The sequence below is a fragment of the Balaenoptera acutorostrata genome, chromosome 7 (genome assembly GCF_949987535.1).
Source record: "Balaenoptera acutorostrata chromosome 7, mBalAcu1.1, whole genome shotgun sequence".
Classification (NCBI taxonomy): domain Eukaryota; kingdom Metazoa; phylum Chordata; class Mammalia; order Artiodactyla; family Balaenopteridae; genus Balaenoptera; species Balaenoptera acutorostrata.
Genome location: NC_080070.1, coordinates 50,035,525 through 50,058,224, shown reverse-complemented (window position 1 = coordinate 50,058,224; position 22,700 = coordinate 50,035,525). Strand labels below are relative to the sequence as shown.

At 39.2% G+C, this 22,700-nt stretch overlaps 1 protein-coding gene across 4 annotated transcripts in view; it reads left to right on the top strand.

Moving 5' to 3' along the window:
- Positions 1-8,854: 8,854 nt before the first annotated feature.
- TAX1BP1 (Tax1 binding protein 1) overlaps positions 8,855-22,700 on the top strand; it is a 93,493-nt gene continuing 79,647 nt past the window's right edge. For all 4 annotated transcript variants that reach the window (XM_057549709.1, XM_057549708.1, XM_057549707.1 and 1 more), the window contains exons 1-2: positions 8,855-9,011; positions 16,371-16,539. In XM_057549709.1, coding sequence (XP_057405692.1) covers positions 16,378-16,539 — 162 coding nt within the window. In that variant the 5' untranslated portion in view covers positions 8,855-9,011; positions 16,371-16,377. The remainder of the gene's footprint in view (positions 9,012-16,370; positions 16,540-22,700) is intronic.

Below are 22,700 nucleotides of genomic sequence, written 5' to 3'. Positions count from 1 at the left end.
TATTTCTAGAGTTGGGGAGGAAGATGCCCCCTGTTCTCCCTCCATCTTTATCTCCCTGCCCCTTGCTCCTCTTCAAGCCATTTTCTCTGTGGCCTAAGTTCTCTCCCCATCTGAAGGCTTGAAATTTTGAAAACAAATGGCAGAAAGATTTTCCTTCCCTATCCCTCCCCAAGGCAACGAACTTATAGATTTGATAGGAAGCAAGATCTGGGAAAGTGGCAAGCTATAGAAGGAGAAAATACCAAGAAAAAAATGGGTTAATATCTCAAATATACTATCTTGTCATATAGATTGGTCTTTAAAGAAGCTAAGTTGGGAAGGGAAGAAAAAAATAGGGTGAGAGTTGAAAGAAGATATGGGGTAAAAGAAGGTTCTCCTGGAATGACTGCAATTGTGATTTTAAAAGCACAAGGAGGGTCCCTTATCTAAAGAAATCTTCCCCATGGATGCAAGAAAATCTACCATAACATGCTCATTGCTTCATGCTCACAAGTTTTATTTTGAGAATCTCATACTTAGATTAAGTCCCTCATAGTCACAGAGATTAATTTATTAACAATCAATTTTTTTGTTTTCCCTGGACTAGACTGTTTGTTGCCTGAGGGGTGGGGGTTATTGAGCCTGGTAAGGGTACCTGAAAGGGAGGGGAAAGTATTAAAAAGGAAGGATTTAGGAAGGGGAATTTTGTCTACTATCAGCTTCTTAGAACTTGTTATATCACACAAACCAATCACAAAAGTAAATTTTCACAATTTACTAATAAAATATATTATAAATCACTTTCTAAAGATGCTCAACATTCAGTACTTCGTAATAATTTCATTTTTTCCTTTTGTCCTCATGGCAGGATCAGCATGGCCATGATCTCTTCCGGGAATAAAGTCATTTCTTTTATCCAGGAAACCCAATGCTAAATAGCAATAAATCATCATTCATTGGACTTCCCTGGTGATGCACTGGTTAAGAATCCACCTGCCAATGTAGGGGACACTGGTTCAAGCCCTGGTCTGGGAAGATCCCACATGCCTGCTGCAGAGCAACTAAGCCCGCGAGCCACAACTACTGAGCCTGCGTGCTGCAACTACTGAAGCCCGTGCACCTAGAGCCTGTGCTCTGCACCAAGAGAAGCCACTGCAATAAGAAACCTGTGCACCGCAACGAAGAGTAGCCTCCATTCGCCACAACTAGAGAAAGCCCTCACACAGCAACAAAGACCCAACACAGTCAAAAATAAATAAATAAAATAAATTTTAAAAAAATCATCATTCATTGAATTCTACAACCTAATATGTTACAGAAGAAATTCTAACCCCTGTGCATCATAATTAACATCAAGTAGCAGTCGAAAATTGCAGTATAACAAAGAGATACATGGCAATAGCCCTAGCTGGTCAGAACTAAATTAACTCACCAAGGAATTACTTAAGGAGAAGGAAAAATAATCTAGGCTGATGAAACTAAAGGAAAGGTTATAATGGTTGCATTAGTCTGGGTCCAATCAGTAGAGAGAAACCACACAGTGATTTGTGTTTTTTTGGTTTTTTGTAAAATTAATTAATTAATTAATTAATTTTTGGCTGTGTTGGGTCTTCGCCGTGGTGCGTGAGCTTCTCACTGCGGTGGCTTCCCTTGTTGCAGAGCACAGGCTCTAGGCGTGCTGGCTTCAGCAGTTGTGGCACGTGAGCTCAGTAGTTGTGGCTCGTGGGCTCAGCAGTTGTGGCTCATGGGCTCTAGAGTGCAGGGTCAGTAGTTGTGGCACACGGGCTTACTTGCTCCGGGGCATGTGGGATCTTCCTGGACCAGGGCCCGAACCTGCGTCCCCTGCATTGGCAGGCGGATTCTTAACCACTGCGTCACCAGGGATGCCTCCCACACAGTGATTTGAATAGAGAAAGTTTATTGTAAAGAATTATTATCTATAACAGGGGATTGGAGTAACTAAGCTAGTAAGGAGTGAAAAGAACTGTAAAGACTAAGAATAGCAGATATAAGGAACAGACACTACCCCCATGACTGAGATACATGCCCAATAAGAGCACCTTCAGGGCTGAAATCCAGACCTTGGAGAGGGCATGGCTATGGGTCACTGAATGAGGAAGTCCCACAGACAATCTTACAGAGAAGTCCCTGTGTTGCTGAGGTGGTGAAACCCTCTGGAACTTGCCAGAAATTTACCTTGAAATTTACCTTCTGGACATATATGTGGAACTTGCTGAAAATCTGCATTCTGCATCTTCCTGGAAATCTGGCTTTCGGAACTTGTCAGAAATCTGCCCTCTAGGGTCTGGGGAAAGTTGTTCATGAAGAAGTATTTCACTGCAGGCACTCCACCACTAAATTGCCCAGAGGGGAACGCTGAGTGCTGGCTGCTGCCAGCTTCCATGCACTGCAGGAATCAGCAAGAGAAAAAAAACCCTGCACCGCAGGAGCTGGGCACTGGGAAAGCTGAGTGGGCTGCAGTAGCAGGACACTGAGGTCGTATGCTCTGCAAGAGTCTGTTGAGTGGGTACATAGGAATGAGGAAGCAGAATCCTCTCCTCTTTTCTTCTTTTTTTGGCTGTGCCACACGGCATGTGGGATCTTAGTTCCCTGACCAGGGATTGAACCCGTGCCCCCTGCATTGGGAGCACGGAGTCTTAACCACTGGACTGCCAGGGAAGTCCCAGAATCCTTTCCTCATGTCCCTCTAGCACTTCCTACTGACAAAGCTTAAATCATTCCAGCTGGCAATGGAAAAATATTGAAAGGACTTAGTGCATGTTCACAGAGCAGGTAAAAAGGGTGAATTTAGAACTGAGAGGCAATGCATTGATAATTTACACAACAATAATCTCCAAATTCCATCCTCCCCCCTGAATTTCTAGGCCTCTCAAAAATGTTTTAATGTCATATGAAGCAGGCTGGGTATCAATCAGGTGAACAGCTGAACTCTCCAATCACGGGCAAAATTCAAATTCCTTTTCATGGATCTCTTGAGATGTAGCCAAATCATGGGATGTGACCAGATACCAGGTTAGCATTGGTGGGATGTGCATGAATATTAAGATGGATTTGCCTGTCTAGAGCACAATATGCACATTATGATATTAATGCAACTACTTTTGGTGTGATGGGGGCAGCATCCAGAATAAGTTGGGTAGGGGAAGGGTGGGAAATGATGGAGTGAAATATAAACAATTCTTTTTAGTGAGAAGTTTGGTTGTGAAGATGAAGACAAAAAGGCAGTAGTAGCTGGAGGGCAACATGAAGCTGGGGAATTAAAAACAAAATAAATGATAGAGCCTTGAGCATGTGGAAAAGACAATGGGAAAGATCCAGTGGAGATAGAGGGGTTGACTATAAGAGAGATAATGTAGACTTCCTGAGAAGGTGGGAGGGGACAGGATCTATGGAAATAAAAACACGTTTTAGACTAAAACTCTGATTCAAAGCTTATTAAAATTAAAACTTTAGAAGATTATTTTAGTAACATTTTCTTAAAATAACTTTTATTAATTTTAAGTATCATTGTTATGCAAGTGACTCAACAAATAAAGGTATGTGATGAGAAACGCAGAGGAATGGACCTTGTTGACATAAGTACTTTAAGAATTCAAAGTACTGTGCTGGCTATTCCTCTTCTCAGTAAGATAAGGAAGAAAGGTTAGAGAATATTTACATACCAGTGACCTCATTGCACAAGGAACAAAGAATACTGTTAGGAGCCAGGTGGGGCAAAGGTCTTCCTAAAGTATAAACCACTGCAGGCTCTGTTTCTTAATATCATAAATTATATAGTTTCTCTCTTTGATAGTGATAGCCGCTGTGGGGCTCCTGGGCACAAAAGCCTTTTTGTGTCCCCCATTTCTTTGATTACAGGGAATAGGCTTCATTCAGCCTCCATGACTTTCCCAGAGTTCTAACGGGCAGATTCAGGCAGTTGTTCATCAGGGGAGGGAGGGAGGGGATGCGAGACAAGGGAGAAACAGTCAAGAGAAACAATAGTGCAGCCTTGGGACAAGGTCCTGGTTCCTCATCAAGGGATACACACAACATCTTTGAGCTCTTTTGCAGAGACGGAAAACCCCACCAGGTGGGAGAAGTTAACGGTTAACGATGGTGTGCTGCCCACAAGTATGTAGACCCCAGACCAGTTGGAATCAGAAGGTTGACGACGCTGACTCCCACTTAGCTCACCACCAACCAATCAGGAGAATGTCCACAAACTGATCATGCCCTCTTTGAACCATTACTATAAAACTTCTCACTACACTCTCCAAGGTGGGACACAGTTTTGAGGGCATTAGCCAGCTGTGGCCCCCTTTGCTTGGCAAAGCAATAAAGCTATTCTTTTCTACTTCACCCAAACCTCTGTCTCTGAGATTCAATTCGGTGTCGGGGTACAGAGGCCAGATTCAGCTTCAATAGTGCAGAAAACTTCCCCAAACACTCGATTTTAACTTCAAAGTTTTTGCTTAGTATTCCCAGACAAAACCTTTAGTGATAAAGCATATGATGACCAGAGTCTGTAGACGTGTTTGTTATGGGAAATTGTACTTAATCTGCAAGATGAAAAATCAAGGGAGTTTGGGGTATTCGAAATAAGGTTAATAAAATGATGGTCCATAGACTCTGAGTTGGATAATGAAGGAAGTATTAAAAGGGAAAGCTTAATGGATTAGAGATCCTGATGAGTTTGAAAAATAGTTACAGTGGCCATATTTGTATAAGCAAGTTAGAGGAACAAGAGGTTGTCACCAGAGCAGGATACTTGATTTTGAAGGTGAAACAATTATGGGTGATGCTAAGGTCCAAGGTATGAACATGGAAATATATGGACTAGAGTGGAGGAGATTACTGGAGATGAGGGATTCAAGAAATTAAAAGGCCAGGATGTTAGCCTTTTAATTTTAATCTCATCCAAGTAGACTCTGAGGGGCTTGGAATGGAGAGGAAGACTATGTACTTGGTAATAGTCTTCAATGAATGAGGAAGAGTGACCTGGAGATCAACAGATGACAGCAACAAGAAGGGAAAAGGGGGTTTAACTGGTTGGCATGCAACTCAAAGGAGCAAAGTTTTATTCAAACATTTGGGAGAGTAATGGTAGGCAAGCTATAAGGAGCAAAGAGTACATCAACTATCTTCTAACATAGGGTAAGAGGAAATAAACCACCCTACTTTAGAGTGTTCTGAATCTTCTCTTTCTCTGTTTATCCAAAACATACCATTATTCAAATCTTGTCTTTAAAAGCACTCTTTTTTAAACAAATGTTTACATATCTATTATTTTTTAAGGAAAGAATCATTTCTAGCAATAGGAACCTTTAATACAAACTCTAAAGAAAGCCACTGTTTCAAAAGATGAGGACAACTCATTTTATATGCTTTCAAAACCTGTAATGATACTTCTATAACGTGCCTATGTGAACTTATTTTTTTCTGATTTTCAGCCCATGTTGTATCACCTAATTGTCCCATTTGTGCCCTTTTAATTATTCTCTCTACATAAGCCCTTTCTATACCTTTTCAGATCCTGTTACTCTTTCAAAGCTTAGAGTCCAGTTTCTTTAGCAAATAATAATAATTCTGTATCAAGCCTTCTTTCCACTTTACTTCTCAGAGTCCATTTCCTACAAAATCTAACACTTCACTGTCCCATCTTGTAATATCTCAACTAGATTTAAAGCAGCTTTAGGGAAGAAACTGTGGTTTATTCTTTGTTTTCCCCAGAGTACCTAGTATAAACCTAGTATAACCCAGAGCACATAGTAAATGACCAAAAAGCACTTATCAAGAAGCAGCATGGCTTGGTGGAAAATGCAGGAACTTTGGTAGTGATAAATTTGAGTTCAAGTCTGGTTTGCCCTTTTTGGGATTATGGGCAAGTTATTTAACTTTTCTGAACCCACATTCCCCTGCAAAACGAGGATAAAACCTTACAGGGTTTTGCTGTGAGGAGTGGAGACAACCTTAAGTATCTACACAGTGACTGGAAAGCACTGTGTACTCCACAGATGGGAATTATTATTGTTTGTTAACAATCCTCTCCCTACATGACTCCTTTGCCCAAGCTCTTATATCCTGACTTGAAGTCTTCTTCCATGTCTTCATCAAAACCCTACTTAACGGTCTAGGCTTACCTCCACCAAGAGAAGTGTATTGTTCACACAAGCCTATAGTGAGTTCTCCCATCTCTGAATATCTTATTTTATACTTTATTTATTTATTTATTTTAAATTTTATTTATTTATTTATTTATTTATGGCTGTGTTGGGTCTTCGTTTCTGTGTGAGGGCTTTCTCTAGTTGCGGCAAGTGGGGGCCATTCTTCATCGCGGTGCGCGGGCCTCTCACTATCGCGGCCTCTCTTGTTGCGGAGCACAGGCTCCAGACGCGCAGGCTCAGTAGTTGTGGCTCACGGGCCTAGTCGCTCCGCGGCATGTGGGGTCTTCCCAGACCAGGGCTCGAACCCATGTCCCGTGCATTGGCAGGCAGATTCTCAACCACTGCGCCACCAGGGAAGCCCTGTACTTTATTTTTATACTATATTTTATACTTTTGCCACCCACATTTTTCATGGATTTATTTATTTTCTTCCCTTTGCTGTCATAAGTTCTTCTAATAGAGGGTGTCTTTTAGATATTTTCCCAGTCAAAACATAGGTGAGGTGGTTTGTGCTAGGTTAGGACAACTGCTTCAAAACTGCTTGAAATTGTGATTGCTCCAGAAATAGCACGGGATGCTGAGGGAGTTTCTTTCCAATAGTTCTTTGATCAGGTCTACAATCCCTCATTCACTATTTCATAATCCAAAAAACTTTGAAAATCAAATGTTTTCTTAACATTTGGTGGCAAAACTTATCCTGACCTGAACTCAGTTGTCAATAAAACTTGATCTGAACCCATAAGGGCAAAGTGGCAAAACCTGATCTGAAAAACCTGCTCTGAGCTGAAGATCATACGCTCTATTTATCCTAATTAGTGGTGTCATATTCATAATTTGTCCTGAAAAAAATATCAACTTGATTATGGAGTGCTGCCCCAGACTTGTGGGATATTATGTAACATAAGTACACTTCTCTAAAATCTGAAAAATTCTGAATTCTGAAATCCTATCTGGCCCAGATCTTTCATATAAGGAATTGTGGATCCATATCCCTTATACTCCTAGTACACTGTTGTACATATAATGGGCTAATTAAAAAAATTCAATTAAATACTTAAGGGATATATATTTACCTTGCTGGGAGAAACACTGTCTAAAATTCATGGGATCATTATTAAAGGGATTAAAGCAAGTTAAAGTTCCTGAACTAATACCTTCATGGGGAAAATAAGGTCTAAAAATTCAAGAAATTACTAAAAATAACAAAATAAAAATACCTGCACAAAAAATATTTTCAAACTAATGCTTTTATTAAGCATACTGTTCTCCTGATTTCATAAACTGAAAATTGGTGGTAATTAGAAATTTATTACATGCAAATTAGTCATGTGATTAAAAAATACAAAGAGTGACACTTCTGAAAAACTGTGCTTATAAAGTTCACTGCTGTGTTTACATTTCTTTAAAAAAAAATAATTAATTAATTTTTGGCTGCATTGGGTCTTTGTTGCTTACTCAGACCAGGGCTTAAACCCGTAGCTCCTGCACTGGCAAGCAGATTTTTAACCACTGCACCATCAGGGAAGCCCTGTATTTACTTTTCCTAAGAGACAGACTACTACTAGAAGGTTGCTACCAGTAACACCAGTGATTACTGATATTATCACACCATTTTCTTCATCGGTAAAATATGGAGATTGGTACTAAATGATCTGTAAAGAGTCTTCTGAAATCTGTGATCAAATATGATATACAGAACAATACCAAGTTCAAAGATTTCAATATATAGGGAACAAATCAGTCAGCAGTTATTAAGAACCTATATTATCAAAGGCATTGTAATCTTAAAATATGTGGAACTAAATTATATTGAAGAGGATTTTGTATGTTCTGAATTTAGAAGATGCTTCAACGTTTAACTTGATCTAATTTATTATCCTTCCTTCACTGGTGATGTTGCAAATTTTATCAGGGCTTTACGGCAACACAGGAACATAGTGAATTACAACAGAACACAGTTGCTTCCGAGGAGTTAGAATTTAAACTGAATGCCTACTCTAGGAGGGTAAGATGTATAAAAAAGTGACTTTAGAAAGTATCATTGAACAGAGAATACAGGGCTAAATTCATGCACACAAAATAACAGATAACAAAAGCAGTTAACAACTCATAGAACGAGGTCAGTGCTGGAGCAAGCGGAAATAGAATCATAGAGCATTAGAACTGAAAATCTCCTAGGAGACACCGAGGTTTTACAGAGAACAAAACCTCGTAGTTAAGTAAGCACCGGACTGGACCAGGACTTGGGAAAGAGCCCAGGAGTGAGCGGTCGCCGCCCCAGCCGCGTGATCCTCCTTTGCTTCTATGGTTCTCTACTTTCTGATCCACAAAATAAATGGATTCGCTTAGATTTTTAAAGATCCAGGCAATGACATGGTACTAATGCATACACCCCAGGGCTACTCTTTCCACTTAACTGGTAAGTTACTTAACTTTCGCTCAAAGTAATAATTAAAAAGTCAAAAATGCATTATCTAAACGGACCCTGTTTGGTTGCCACAAGGTCTCTGAGCGAAAACGGCGAAGAGGAAGAAAGAGGAGGAATAGCCGAGCCGAGGGAAAAGGCCGGTTCGGATCTGTTCGGGTCCAATGGCAGGGCGTCAGGAGCTAGGGTGGTTAAAGGACCGTACGACCAACTTGGCGTTTCAGCGATTGGCCCAGACTGACGCAGCTCGGCGGCGGCGGCGGCGGCGGAAGGGGCCGGGCCGTGGACGGAAGTGACATAACGCCGGCTTTTGGCCTTGTGGGGAGGTGTAGCAGGTCGGTAGAGGGAGACGGTGTTGGCGGAAGAGGCTCGGCGGCTGATGGCGGCTCAGGCTCGGAAACCTCTCTAACATTCCCCTCTGCTCGGGAGTTCCTCACTCGGTAAGCTCCTTGCGCGGGGCGGACGCCCGCTGGAGCTCTTTGGGGGCTCGTGATACGTCTCTCTGCTCTAGCGTCTAGGGGCCTGGTCGGTCTCGGGAACGGTCTCCGTGGTGACGGTGCTGCCGAATGACGATGCTTTCCTTCCCGACGACAAACCTTTCCTCCCGGACTGAGATTGTGACGGTGGTGTGGGCAACTTCGGTTAGCAGTGGAGTTGGAAAAAGCGATGGGTGGCCGCCCCACACGGCGGGGAGGCCCTGGATAGGCTTTCGCTATTTGGGGGAGCCGTGTGGGACGTGGGCCCTTTGACGGGGGTGGGGGCGAGTGACGCGGGGGACCCCCGGAGAAGAAAGTGCTTTGCCCGAGGCTCAGCTCTAGGGTGAGTGTTTGGAGGGCGGCGTGTGTGCTGCCGGGGCAGGTAAGCTTGTGAAAACATCTAGGTCGTGTCGGTATCGGACGCTCGGGTTTGCCCGTGCGGAGTGAAGCCCAAGTGTTTTGGTTTGAGTCGCCAGTGGATTAGGAGGCGGAGACTGACTGCGAGCCGTGGGCGGAGTTAGCGGTTTGGGCCGGCTCTCCGACTTCACCTGGGCTGCAGAATTAGTGAACGCTTTCTTGTCTGTTTATAAATGGCCTTACGCCTAGTGCTCGAAGGGATCTTAAATATTCCGAGGAGAGTCACGTTTGTCTTTGCTTAGGCAATTTTTCTTGATTTCACAACCCTCCCTCCCAGCACCCCCGGAGGTCCGCAGGTTGTGGACAAGTCCCGACAGGCGCTCGTCGTTTCGGGGAATCTTTGTTAAGAGATTAGTGTGCGTATGTGTGTACTGATAAACATATATTACCTTATTGGTAATAATTTCGTTTGAGAACGCCGTGACATTTGACTTTCTACATATATATATTTTTTTGATTTGTATTTTTTATTTTTTTAACATCTTTATTGGAGTATAATGGCTTTACAATGGTGTTAGTTTCTGCTTTATAACAAAGTGAATCAGTTATACATATACATATGTCCCCATATCTCTTCCCTCTTGCGTCTCTACATATATTTTTAGGTTTCACGAGGTAGTTATGAATTGCTATTGTGTCAGGGATGGGAAAATAAATCTTGTTTTCAACTCTGCATTCCGCTAATCGTAGAATTTCTACAAGCTGCATGCAACAATTACTAATTATAGTTTTGGAGCTCAATTCCCAAAGTGTTTAAAGAGATCATTTGAGTAACATGTTAATCTAAAAAAATGGGCTGATTACCCTCAGAGTGCCATTTGGGTATGGAAAAGGGGCTGAGGCCAGGCCTTCCTTTCGTTCTTATCAAGGATAAACTTGATTTCTTGAAGGATTACTTGATTACGTTTTCTAGTCATCGCATTGTTAAATTGCACACCCCTGTTTACCATTATGGCTGCAGACATTTGTGTAGAATTAACCAGTAAATACCTTTTCCTTAACAAAATAACAGGTATTTTGGAATTAAAATTTCAACCTTTTTAATGATGTTAAATATTTATGAAGGATCGTAACTATGCTCCTTTTTTACTGTTTTGGGGGAATTGCCTCACATGTGAAGTTTATTGGATTGCATTCTTTTGGAATTTGTATGTTACTAAGTAAAATTTTGGCTATATCCACTTCTAGCCTTTTAAAGTTTATTTTGCCCCAAATAAACTCTTACAAGAAGGTAAAGATACCCTCCCCTCTAATATAATAAAAAGCCAAGATCATAGCTTTTTAGAAACCAACTTTTAAAACAATCTAAAAATTAAAGTGGTGTGAGTGACACCTGGGCAGTGTAGTGGTACTCAGCTGTAAAGCATTCTGGAGATTGGGAGGACTGTAAGAGTGAAAATTGACAGATTGGTGGATTTGCTTCTGCCTCCCGGAAAGATTGCTGATAATATTTTTCTGGTCTGTAAACCAGCTGATAGTCTTTGTTTGAGCTGAAGTATAAATAATTGGAAGCTATTAGAATATCAGACGTATTTTTTCCCTTCAGATGTTCAGTTTTCTCCAGGACTGAAGTTCGGAGATTAATTTAAAAGTTCAAATAGTTTTAACTGAATATTTTAAAAAACTTTCACTAAGTTTGTCAACCACTATGTGTAATGTGTTTCTATTGCAGAAGGTCATATATGAGTTTTTATTACTAATTTTTGTCTACTTTGGTTTTACTAACTTTTATTATGGAAATTTTCAAAATACCCAGAAGGAGAACAAACAGTTAAAGGAACCACTATTTTGCTAATCTTGGTTTATTACACTGTCAGCACATTTATTTTTTCCCCTGGAGTTTTAAAAGCAAATCATGGACAACAGGATATTTCACCTATAATTAGTTTACCGTCCGTCTTTAACTGGTAAGGACTTTGAAAAAAATACAGTCACCATGATAATATTATCACATAGAACAAAATTACTTTATTTCTTTTTGAATTCGAAGTGTTAGAATTGGCAAATTATATACAATATTTATCTAAATTTAAAAGCTTAATTTGATTCTGGACATTTAATGCACAGAAATTCTTAATATGGTCAGTTTCCCACTTTATTTGATTAAGGCTTACACGTTTTGGGCTAGTTAAATAAAATGTGTATCAGGAGCCACTGGAAAAATACTCCCACAAAAGCCAGATCTGGTTTGGGCTTGAAAAAGTTCCAAGAGGAAGAAGTAAAGATAACATTGAAATCCTCCCCCTTCACCCCCCAAATTTATTCTAGCTACTTAGTGACCACTGCATATTAGTTATTTTTTCCTTAGGTATTGATGAATCCTCAAAAATAACAAAATTGGATTGTAGACCAAAGTATACAGCATACCACATAAAAGGAACTCTAGAGATGTTAGAACTTTGGGGAATAAAGTAGGAAACATGGGAGAGGGCACTGCAGGCAGCATGTATATATATTTCAGACTTTGTTTCCCAGCCAAATCTGTCTGGTCTCTTTTTTTTTTTTTTTTACTGTTCTCATGTATTTTTGTTTTTTATTTATTAATATTTTTAATTGCTGTAACATTGGTTTATAATATTATATTAGTTTCATGTGTATAACATTATATTTCTACTTCTGTATACACTACAGCATATTTACCACCTAAATTTTAGTTTCCATCCTCCATCAAAGAGTTGGTACCCTTTACTTATATCCCCCCCTGCCCCGCCACTACTCTTGTTCTTCGTGTGTCCAGGTTTGGATTCATTCATTTATTTTGGGTTTTTTTGTCTGTTTTCTTAACTAGAAAACTTTTACTTATTCTTTGCTTGCATCTTAATGTATGCATGTTTCTAGAGGTGTACTTTAGAGAATGGGAAACAAAATTTGATATGGTAAAGCTGCTTGCACTTCCTTTTGTGGTAGGAGCTATATTTCCTCCCTCCAACTGAGGCACAGTTTGTTTTACTCAGGATGTTAGTGAAGCTACACTTCCCAAGCATTACCACAAGGTGATGCAGTGACTTTGTATATTACTTCTCCACTGGGTGGTGTGTGGGTCTGTGTGTGTGTGCGGGTCTTTGTGTGTGCCTGTGAGCATGTGTGTAGTGTATAAATCTGCCTGTGAATCATCTTGATACATTAGCATTCTCAGCTAATTTCAACATTTTTATAAGCTTGCCCATCTTTTCACTCCATTTCTTATCTGTGTGAAGAGTGAAACAGGAACTGTATGGGAATTAGATATTTTACTGTTTAAAATAGGTTGATTCATGTTGTAATTACATTCAGATTACATTTATCCATGTTAACTTTTTTATGACTAGAAGCTATATTGGAAAATTAATTAAAAGTAATAATGAGAATGGAATGACTTTTGTAAAATATTTCTATAGTTATAGTCGCATTGAAATGTTTAAAAAGGTTGGAGTGTTGGTGAGAGATTAATGAAGGTTATTAATGGGATAATTATAGATTATCATGCTATAAAGATTTATAAGCATCATGAATATATTTAAAGTCTGATGTTAGGGTTTTATATTAAAAACTTGAATTTTGGGGAGAGGGTTTAAAAATGAAATTTCATGTTAATGTGTTTATTTAAAATAATGAAAATAATACATTAAATATACTGGTAAAAATTCAGTCAGTTGAGTTAAAAGTTAAGGTCCTCTTAAGTTCTCTTTTCACACATAGCCCTCATGAGTAAAGATTGTATGATGTGTGCTTTTTGAGTCCTTTTGATGCATTTATAAGCATGTATACACATGTACATATATAAATACATATGTGTACACCTTCAAGCTATTTTATACCTTAAAAACTTTTCAGTGAAGTAAACGTCTAAGGTTGGATTATCGATTTTTAAACACTGTTGTAATTGAGGTTAAACAAAAGTTTAAACTCCACTACCTTGTTTTATAACAAATAATTACTACTTTGTTGATTTAGTTTACTTTAGGAAACAAGTTTTATGAAAAAAGTTTCATTTTTAAATGGCTTTTAATTAAAAACGTGGGAAACTCATCCTAAGCTAGCCTTGTTTTCTCCTTACTGAATATCTACCTCAGAGAAACTTACATATTCACTCTCTTCATAGAAAAACATTACTGATTCACTTGCCTCAGTTTTGGTAGTTGTATCTAAAAGAGTTTGGTTCAGTTAACTATAAGTCTGTCTCTTGGGTATTTTATAACCAATTGTGAACATTTTTTTCAAAACCAGAATCAAGGGTTTTTTTTGTTTTTTTTTGTTTTTTTAAGGAAGCCACTGACTTGAGATTATCATTAGTGACTTCATTAACATCATGACATCCCCTTGAGCCCATATTTGCTCAGACTATTCAAAGAAACAAAGTAGTAGAACTCTTCACTTATTTTAGGCAGTTTCTAGTGTTTGTGCTACCTTTTCACTTTCCTGAAGGCTTTGCGTTCCCAGCTGGAGAGTATTGACTGTTAAGTCCTTCTGTGAAGTAGGGTCGCTGGTAATAAAGCCTTTTTGTTAGTGCGGAGGTACAGGCGGTTTATTACTGAATGCATTCTCTTTACCCTTGGAATCCTGGCAAACCTCAGGTGGGGGGAGGCTGACAGACATCCAGCCTGGAATTCTACCACAGTGGCTTCCAGGTTGATGATTGACCATCTCTTTATGGGATGTCCAGTATATTGTCCAGTATATTGTGTAATACTGTAAGTACAAAGCAGTATTTTGACCATAACAGAAGCAGAGAACGCATAAGAGGAAAAGTAGACATTTTTAAAAGTGTTTATTTCAGAACTTTAAAAATTTGCCTTATTAGTATTTCAAACAGTTCAGTGAAAGAAACATTTGTAAAAGCATATTGTCTTAGATTTTCCTAGCAATAAAGACTTCTTAGTAATTGTTAAAATGTGAGTAGTTTTGGGAATTCCCTGGTGGTCCAGTGGTTAGGACTCGGCGCTTTCAATGCTGTGGCCCAGGTTCAGTCCCTGGTTGGGGAACTAAGATCCCATAAGCCATGCAGCGTGGCAAAAAAAAAAAAAAAAAAGTGAGTAGTGTTACTTCTGTGCTTGTCCTGTAGAAAATTCATAGATTTGTGAAGTAAGTTAGAATAATTTGGTTAGCAAATTCTTGTCCCAGTTTTTCCCATTGTTACAGAGATTCCTGTTTTGATGACTCAGAAGTAAGTGCCATAGTGTCAGTGTCACTGTTTCTGATGTGGTACTGTAGGATCAATGACTGTACTGAGTCTGTGACACACTGTATAGAGAGAGATTTTTTGAGTAAATCCTCAGTTGTATCCTTTTTCTCAAAAGTAGAGCACAAGATACGGAAAACATTTGGGTCTTGCAGATTTTTATAGGCCACTTTCACCATTCATCTGCTAGCTGGTGCTTGGTGTTCACTAAACCAGTGAGCATTCACTGAATCTGTAATAGATTCTCAACAGTATGTGTTTCATTTACACTATACATTTAAAAATACATACATTTATTTTTAATCAGTGAATGTATGGAAACGGTACAATAATACTGGAAGTCAAGGGAGGATGAAAGGGTAGAATTGGTATAGGTAGAGAGGAACAAATAGGCTCTGAACTATTTCAAGTAGACCAACTGAGATTTTACATCATTTGAGAGATTTGAACAAGTATGAACCAGAAGCCCAAGAAGACAGCCTAGGTCTGGGAATCTGTGAGAGTTGCTAATGGAGACTTAAATTGTTGGGTTGGGTCAAAGTCTAAGTAGTAGTTCTCTATCCTGGCTGTATACAGGATTGAGATTACTTGGGGAGGCTTGAAAAAAAATGCGTGTATATACACACACATGCATGTGTGCGCCCAGGTCCCATTTCCGGAAAGTCATTGTCTTTTCTTTTTCTTTTTTAAGACCCCTAATGATTCTGATATCTAGCCAGGGTTGAGAAAAAGCTGATCCAGGGGATCATGAATGTGGGTCAGGAATGCAGGCACAGAGAGGTTAGCATCAGTTACAGGAGCCTAGGGGAGGGATGGGATGGATCAGATTAGGGAGGAAAATGATGAAGTTCAAGGGTTCAACATAGAAACACCGCTGGCTCATTTGCTTTTGGTTGCAAACGAAACAGAGGGCTAGGCTTTGCAGGAGAGTTGAGAGTTTGTTTTTGATTTTGGTTTTTAAAATTTTTTAACTCGGGACTTCCCTGGTTGTGCAGTGGTTAAGAATTCGTCTGCCAACGCATGGGACACGGGTTCGAGCCCTGGTCCAGGCAGATCTCACATGCCGCGGAGCAACTAAGCCCGTGCACCACAACTACTGAGCCTGCGCTCTGGAGCCCGCGAGCCACAACTACTGAGCCCGCGTGCCACAACTACCGAAGCCTGCACATATAGAGCCTGTGCTCTGCAACAAGAGAAGCCACCGCAATGAGAAGCCCGCTCACTGCAGCGAAGAGTAGCCCCCACTCAACGCAACTAGAGAAGCCCGTGCGCAGCAACAAAAGACCCAACGCAGCCATAAATAAATAAATAAATAATTTTTTTAAACTCATGTAACTTTCTGAGCCATATTGTAAGTTAATTACTTCTCAGTTTGTGTTTTTATATTTAATCACATTTAAAAAAAATTATTTATTTATTTGGCTGTTCCAGGTCTTAGTTGTGGCATGTGAACTCTTAGTTGTGGCATGTGGGATCTAGTTCCCTGACCAGGGATCAAACCCAGGCCCCCTGCATTGGGAGCGTGGAGTCTTAGCCACAGGACCACCAGCATTCCCTTTCATCACATTTTTAAGAAGGAGTTCCAATATTAAATATATTATATTTACAATATAATATAAAAGTATGTCTTTTCAATAATTATGGTATGAAAATATTCATGTAATTTGCATTAAATGTTATGTATTTTCTGAAGGTATGATTTTTTTCTTAGTTGGTATCATTAAATTTGTATGATTTACTTGTTTCAGATTCACAATGACATCCTTTCAAGAAGTTCCACTGCAGACTTCCAACTTTGCCCATGTCATCTTTCAAAATGTGGCCAAGAGCTATCTTCCTAATGCACACCTAGAATGTCATTATACCTTAACTCCGTATATCCATCCCCATCCAAAAGATTGGGTTGGTATATTCAAGGTAAGAGGACTTTCTCCATATTTCTTCCATGTAGGTACTCTTTATTTTCTTCTTAAGAGGTTGACAAGTAGTTTATACTAGTCTTGTCTTAACTCTACTTTAAGGGTCATTTTTGTAAACATCAAATGTGAAACATTGTGTAAACATGAAATATTTAATAGTGCAGGGTAGTGTACAACAAATGTTATGACTTTCAGTTCAGCACACTTTCTATGATTAAAAGGTTCAACTTCACTTAAGTTCTTACAGAAATTTTTTCAAATCTTTTTTTTTTCTTCTTCCATTTTCTCCATTCCTTACCTTAAAAAAATGATCTTTTCCTTTGGGTTACTATATCATTTACTATCTTGTCATTTGTAATTAATTTTGTATAGCTCTACAACTATGTTATTATCTCTTGTATTGTCCTGCATTGTTTAAATATTCCTTATATTGTCTTATGCTTTTATAAGAGTATTCTGTTTTACACGACTAAATAGTAAATTCTTTGATGGCAAGAGTCACAGTTCTAATATTTTGCCAATCATTTTGTGTAATATATGCTTGAAAATTACATTGAATGATCATTACAGTGGTGGAAGTTTTTTGGCAATTTCAATTCCTGAGAATGTAATGGAGAACCAAAACATAAGAATGTCCTTTGAATAGTCAAAATAGTGTCATAAATGTCTAAACAGTAAAACTTACTTTTCTCCTTGGTTACTTTAGATTCTCCCTAAGAATCAATTTATTTTATTTTAGATGTGATTTATTAAAATCAAGACCATTAGGTCTCGAAATTTTGATTGTGTGGTCTGTATAAGTTAAATAGCAAAGTAGAAAGAAATAAGAGTAGCCGCTAGAATTAGGCACATTGAGAGCATTTAGAAGTGAAAGTCTGGCCTAATAGAGTGAGGAGGGCAGAAAAACTATTGGACAAAACAAAGTTTTGGCATTTAATGATATTTCAGTTCCTTTTTGAATCCCTTATCCCTTGGTGTTGCTGGATAGATGAGTCATTTACTCTTTATTTATGTAATTTTTTTTTAGGCCTGTCAGATTCCAATATGGATTCCAGTATGGATTCCAAAAGCTTCATTGTAAGCTTTTTATGAAATCAGTATCAGTTTAAATTTTATGTAAGAGATGAATAACAAGTTAAATATACTAAGAATTGGCATTTTCTGCAAGAATGAGTCAGAGAGGAAGAATAGAGCAGGGTAAGGAGATTGAGGGAAGGGAAGGACATTCCTGGCAGGAAAATGGCATAAGCAAAGGCACAGGGGTGAGAATGTTCATGAGAATGAATTAGTTTAACTAGAACATAAATGTAATCTAGGGAGGTGGAGGGAGATGAAGTTAAGCGTCAGTCTTTCCATGGAGGACCTTCAGTGTTAGGCTAAACAATTTGCAAACTTTTCCATATGGGCAGTGGGAAGTCTGCATGTGTAGGTATGGAGGCTGATGTGTGATAAATTGTATTTCAAGAAGATGAATCTTCATGGTTTTCTTTCAGACTACTTATTTATGTCTTAGGTTTTTTTTCCTCCCCATTTTTAGTTAATGGCCTATTTAAACCAAAAGCTTATGAATTTCTCTTCAAATCCAGCCAAACACCAATTCTGTCTATTTTCCTGCCTACCTACTAATGCATTTTTAATATCATAGCCCTAGTTCATGCCCTCCTTATTGATTTCTAAGATGATTGCAATAGGTCACCTGTTTTCCCTGCTTTCATTCTTCTATTCGTTCTTCAAACTGCTCTATATAAACTATAATAGAAAATGAAAATCTGAACATATCTTCCTCTTGTTTAAGTGGTTCTTCATCCTCTATGGGATAATGGCAAGACCAAATAACTTAGTGTGCCAAATAGGGCTCCTTTATACGACTTGATTTATAGCTTCCTTTTTTGTCATTGCCTGCTTATTTTTTGGCTTTGATAACGTTAAACTATTATCTCTTGTGTACTCCAAGGACCGTAACTTTTCTCTTAGCAATAATACTTACATAAATACATACATGATAAATAAGTTTGTATAGAATACCCTTTCCATCTTTTTTGCCTGGATAATACTTAAAACTTAGTGGGAAGTGTAAGCATGTACTAAAAATTTTGAAATATACAGGAAGACTCAAGGAAGAAAATAAATCATGTTTTAATACTATTTTAATGCTTACCTAGAATAAGCATTGTTAACATATTGGCATATATCTATAATTAATAATTATACACATACTTTGTGTGTAATAAAGTATACATACATGCTATTGATGCGTTGTGGAATTCATGGAAATGTTTCCAAATGTTTATCACTAAACAATGCTTAATACAGATCTCTGTATCTGTTTTTATTTTGTCATTGTATTTCATAGGATAAGTTCTTGGAAGTGGAATTGCCATGTTTATGGCATTGAATGTTTTTAAACACTTGATGTGTACTGCAAATTGATTGCTGTCCAGAATGATTTTGATAGATATGATATTGACAAGGTAGGCAGGGAGAGAGTGCCCAGGTAGTAATTTTTTTTTTTTTAAAGATTTATTTTTTTTATTGATTAATTGATTGATTGATTGCTATGTTGGGTCTTCGTTTCTGTGCTAGGGCTTTCTCCAGTTGTGGCAAGCGGGGGCCACTCTTCATCACGGTGCGCGGGCCTCTCACTGTCACGGCCTCTCTTGTTGCGGAGCACAGGCTCCAGACGCGCAGGCTCAGTAATTGTGGCTCACGGGCCCAGCCGCTCTGCGGCATGTGGGATCTTCCCAGACCAGGGCTCGAACCCGTGTCCCCTGCATTAGCAGGCAGATTCTCAACCACTGCGCCACCAGGGAAGCCCCCCAGGTAGTAATTTTAAGGGGAAGGAATGAAGGGAAAGTGTGTTGTGTGCTTGAGAAAGTGTTAAGGAATTTAATTTTCCTGGGACAGGTACCAGTTTTAGAAGATGAATGGGAAAAGTTAGTTTGGATCACGTAGATTGCTTTAGTATTTAGCTGAGGAATAATTTTTAAGCAGAGAGTAATAGAGTTTAGAGGTGAACTTTAATCTTCTAGTGCTGAATAAGATAAATTGGAATTAGAAAAGAATGGAGGCAGAGAGGATGTTTATTTATTTTTTATAAATTTATTATTTAATTTTGGCTGCGTTGGGTCTTCGTTCCTGCGCGCAGGCTTTCTCTAGTTGCGGCGAGCGGGGGCTACTCTTCGTTGCGGTGCGTGGGCTTCTCATTGTGGTGGCTTCTCGTGTTGCGGAGCACGGGCTCTAGGCGCACGGGCTTCAGTAGTTGTGGCACTTGGGCTCAGTAGTTGTGGTTCGTGGGCTCTAGAGCACAGGCTCAGTAGTTGTGGTGCACGGGCTTAGTTGTTCCGTGGCGTATGGGATCTTCCCGGACCAGGCCTCGAACCCGTGTCCCCTGCATTGGCAGGTGGATTCTTAACCACTGCGCCACCAGGGAAGTCCCAGAGAGAATGTTTAGACCATCTTCATTTTCTAGGTGAGATTAAGCCTTAGAGAAGGGAATCAGTTGTGGGTAATAATCTGTAAGAGGCATCTATAGGGTTTGTCAGCTGTTAATTTAATGAATTGGAACTGGAACTCATTTATTGAGTATACTCAGTAATGAGGAGCAAGGTGATGTGCTGAGTTGGGGAGGGCTTGAGTATGGAGAAGATATGGTCTTGCTACTGTGGAAGAATGTCACAGGGAATCAGAGTAGGTTAACCAGGAGATTTCTGAGCAGCCATTTTGTGAGTTTGTCTAGAGAGATTGAGCACCTAGAATTGAGTGAAGAATTCAAAAAGTGGGTATCATTCGGACTGGGAATTTGGGAAGAGAAGTCAGGAGGACAAAGGATACTAGGGTGGTTTTGGATGCATTATTATTGAAATGATTAATTGACCATGAAGTCCAGGTTGGGTAGGGGAATGAGTGAAGCCAGGCAAGGGATGTAGACTGTGTTGGAGATTTTCTTTTTTTAATTTTTTTAAAAATTATTTATTTATTTATTTATGGCTGTGTTGGGTCTTCGTTTCTATGCGAGGGCTTTCTCTAGTTGCAGCAAGCGAGGGCCACTCTTCATCACGGTGCGCGGGCCTCTCACTGTTGCGGCCTCTCTTGTTGCGGAGCACAGGCTCAGCAATTGTGGCTCACGGGCCTAGTCGCTCCGTGGCATGTGGGATCTTCCCAGACCAGGGCTCGAACCCGTGTCCCCTGCATTGGCAGGCAGATTCTCAACCACTGCGCCACCAGGGAAGCCCCTCTTTTTTTTTTTTTTAACATCTTTATTGGAGTATAATTGCTTTACAATGTTGTGTTAATTTCTGCTGTATAACAAAGTGAATCATCTATATGTATACATACATCCCCATATCCTCTCCCTCTTGTACCTCCCTCCCACCCTCCCTATCCCACTCCTCTAGGTGGTCACAAAGCACCGAGCTGATCTCCCTGTGCTATGCAGCTGCTTCCCACTAGCTATCTATTTTACATTTGGTAGTATATATATGTCAGTGCTACTCTCTCACTTCATCCCAGCTTACCCTTCCCCCTCCCCGTGTCCTCAAGTCCATTCTCTACGTCTGCATCTTTATTCCTGTCCTGCCCCTAGGTTCATCAGAACCACTTTTTTTTAGATTCCATATATATGTGTTAGCATACAGTATTTGTTTTTCTCTTTCTGACTTACTTCACTCTGTATGATAGACTCTAGGTCCATCCACCTCACTACAAATAACTCAATTTCATTTCTTTTTATGGCTGAGTAATATTCCATTGTATATATGTGCCACATCTTCTTTATCCATTCATCATGGAGATTTTCATTTTTTCCTTTTAGTTTTTGTCCCTCTTCTCTAGTGTTGACTAGTTTAAATTATAACTAAAACACGTAGCGTGTTTATTACTTTATACTTTACACAGGTCTTTCATGAGAGCATTATAGTTGCCATTTTACAGATGAGGAAACTAAGGTCTAGAGAGAAGTGTCTTGCTCACTCCAAATTAAACTTTGGAGCTGAGGTTTGAACCTCATGTAAATTGGCATTCAAGAATTGTTCTCTGGCAGTTTGGTTAAGTGAGAGATCTGGTTATCCAAAATTAATAACAGAGTTCCTAATAAGTTCAATATGCATTTTATGAGTGATAGAATTGAAGTAAAAAAATACAGGAAAAGATTGAGAACTATACCTGATGCCATATCTATTATTAAACCCAACATTAGTTGCAATAAAATATGTCACATTACATTTGAGTTTTATTGTTATCAATTTGATTTGGTCTTAGTTATATAAGTATTTATTTTTAATAATTTATTTACATTTATATTTATACTTAGTACAAATTGAATTACCTTATAATTAAAATAACTTAAACTAAAGGTCCATGAGTTTTTTTTTTTTCCTGAGATTTTTTTTTAACTATAAAGGAGTTTTAACAGTTCTCATGTTTCAGAGATACTTTTCTAGTGGAGGAAGTTGGGAGTGCAAAGTGATTATGTCATGTGTCCAGGGTCACATAGGCAAACCAAGCTTCCCAGTACGGTACTGTTCTCACTGAATCATTATTGACAACCAGATAAAAAACTTTAATTTCCTGGTGTGGAAAGTGAAACTGAGCAGTGATTTTGTGCTTGACTATCTTGTTTCAAGCTTTTGTTTCCCTCTTCCTTGTTTCTCCTTACCTTTTCATATTTCTCTTCATTCTGCTTGTTCTGTCTTCCTGCCCTGGTCTCCATTCCAGTCCTTTCTTATTTTCTGTTTTAAAAAAAAATTCTCCTGTTGTAAAAATAATCATAATTTTATAATACTTGGAACAAAACAGGAAATGTAAAAGATACAATTCAGATGACCAGCAGTCCCATTGCCCACTATCTAATAACAGTGGTTAGCATTGTTGATGTTTTCACTGTTTCCTTCCATCCTTCCAGTCTTTTTTTTTTTTTTAACTAAAGGAAGAACACTTTCAGTCTTTTTTTTTTTTTTAAATTTATTTATTTTTGGCTGTGTTGGGTCTTCGTTTCTGTGCGAGGGCTTTCTCTAGTTGTGGCGAGCGGGGGCCACTCTTCATCGCGGTGCGCGGGCCTCTCACTGTTGCGGCCTCTCTTGTTGCGGGGCACAGGCTCCAGACGCGCAGGCTCAGTAGTCGTGGCTCACGGGCCCAGCCGCTCCGTGGCATGTGGGATCCTCC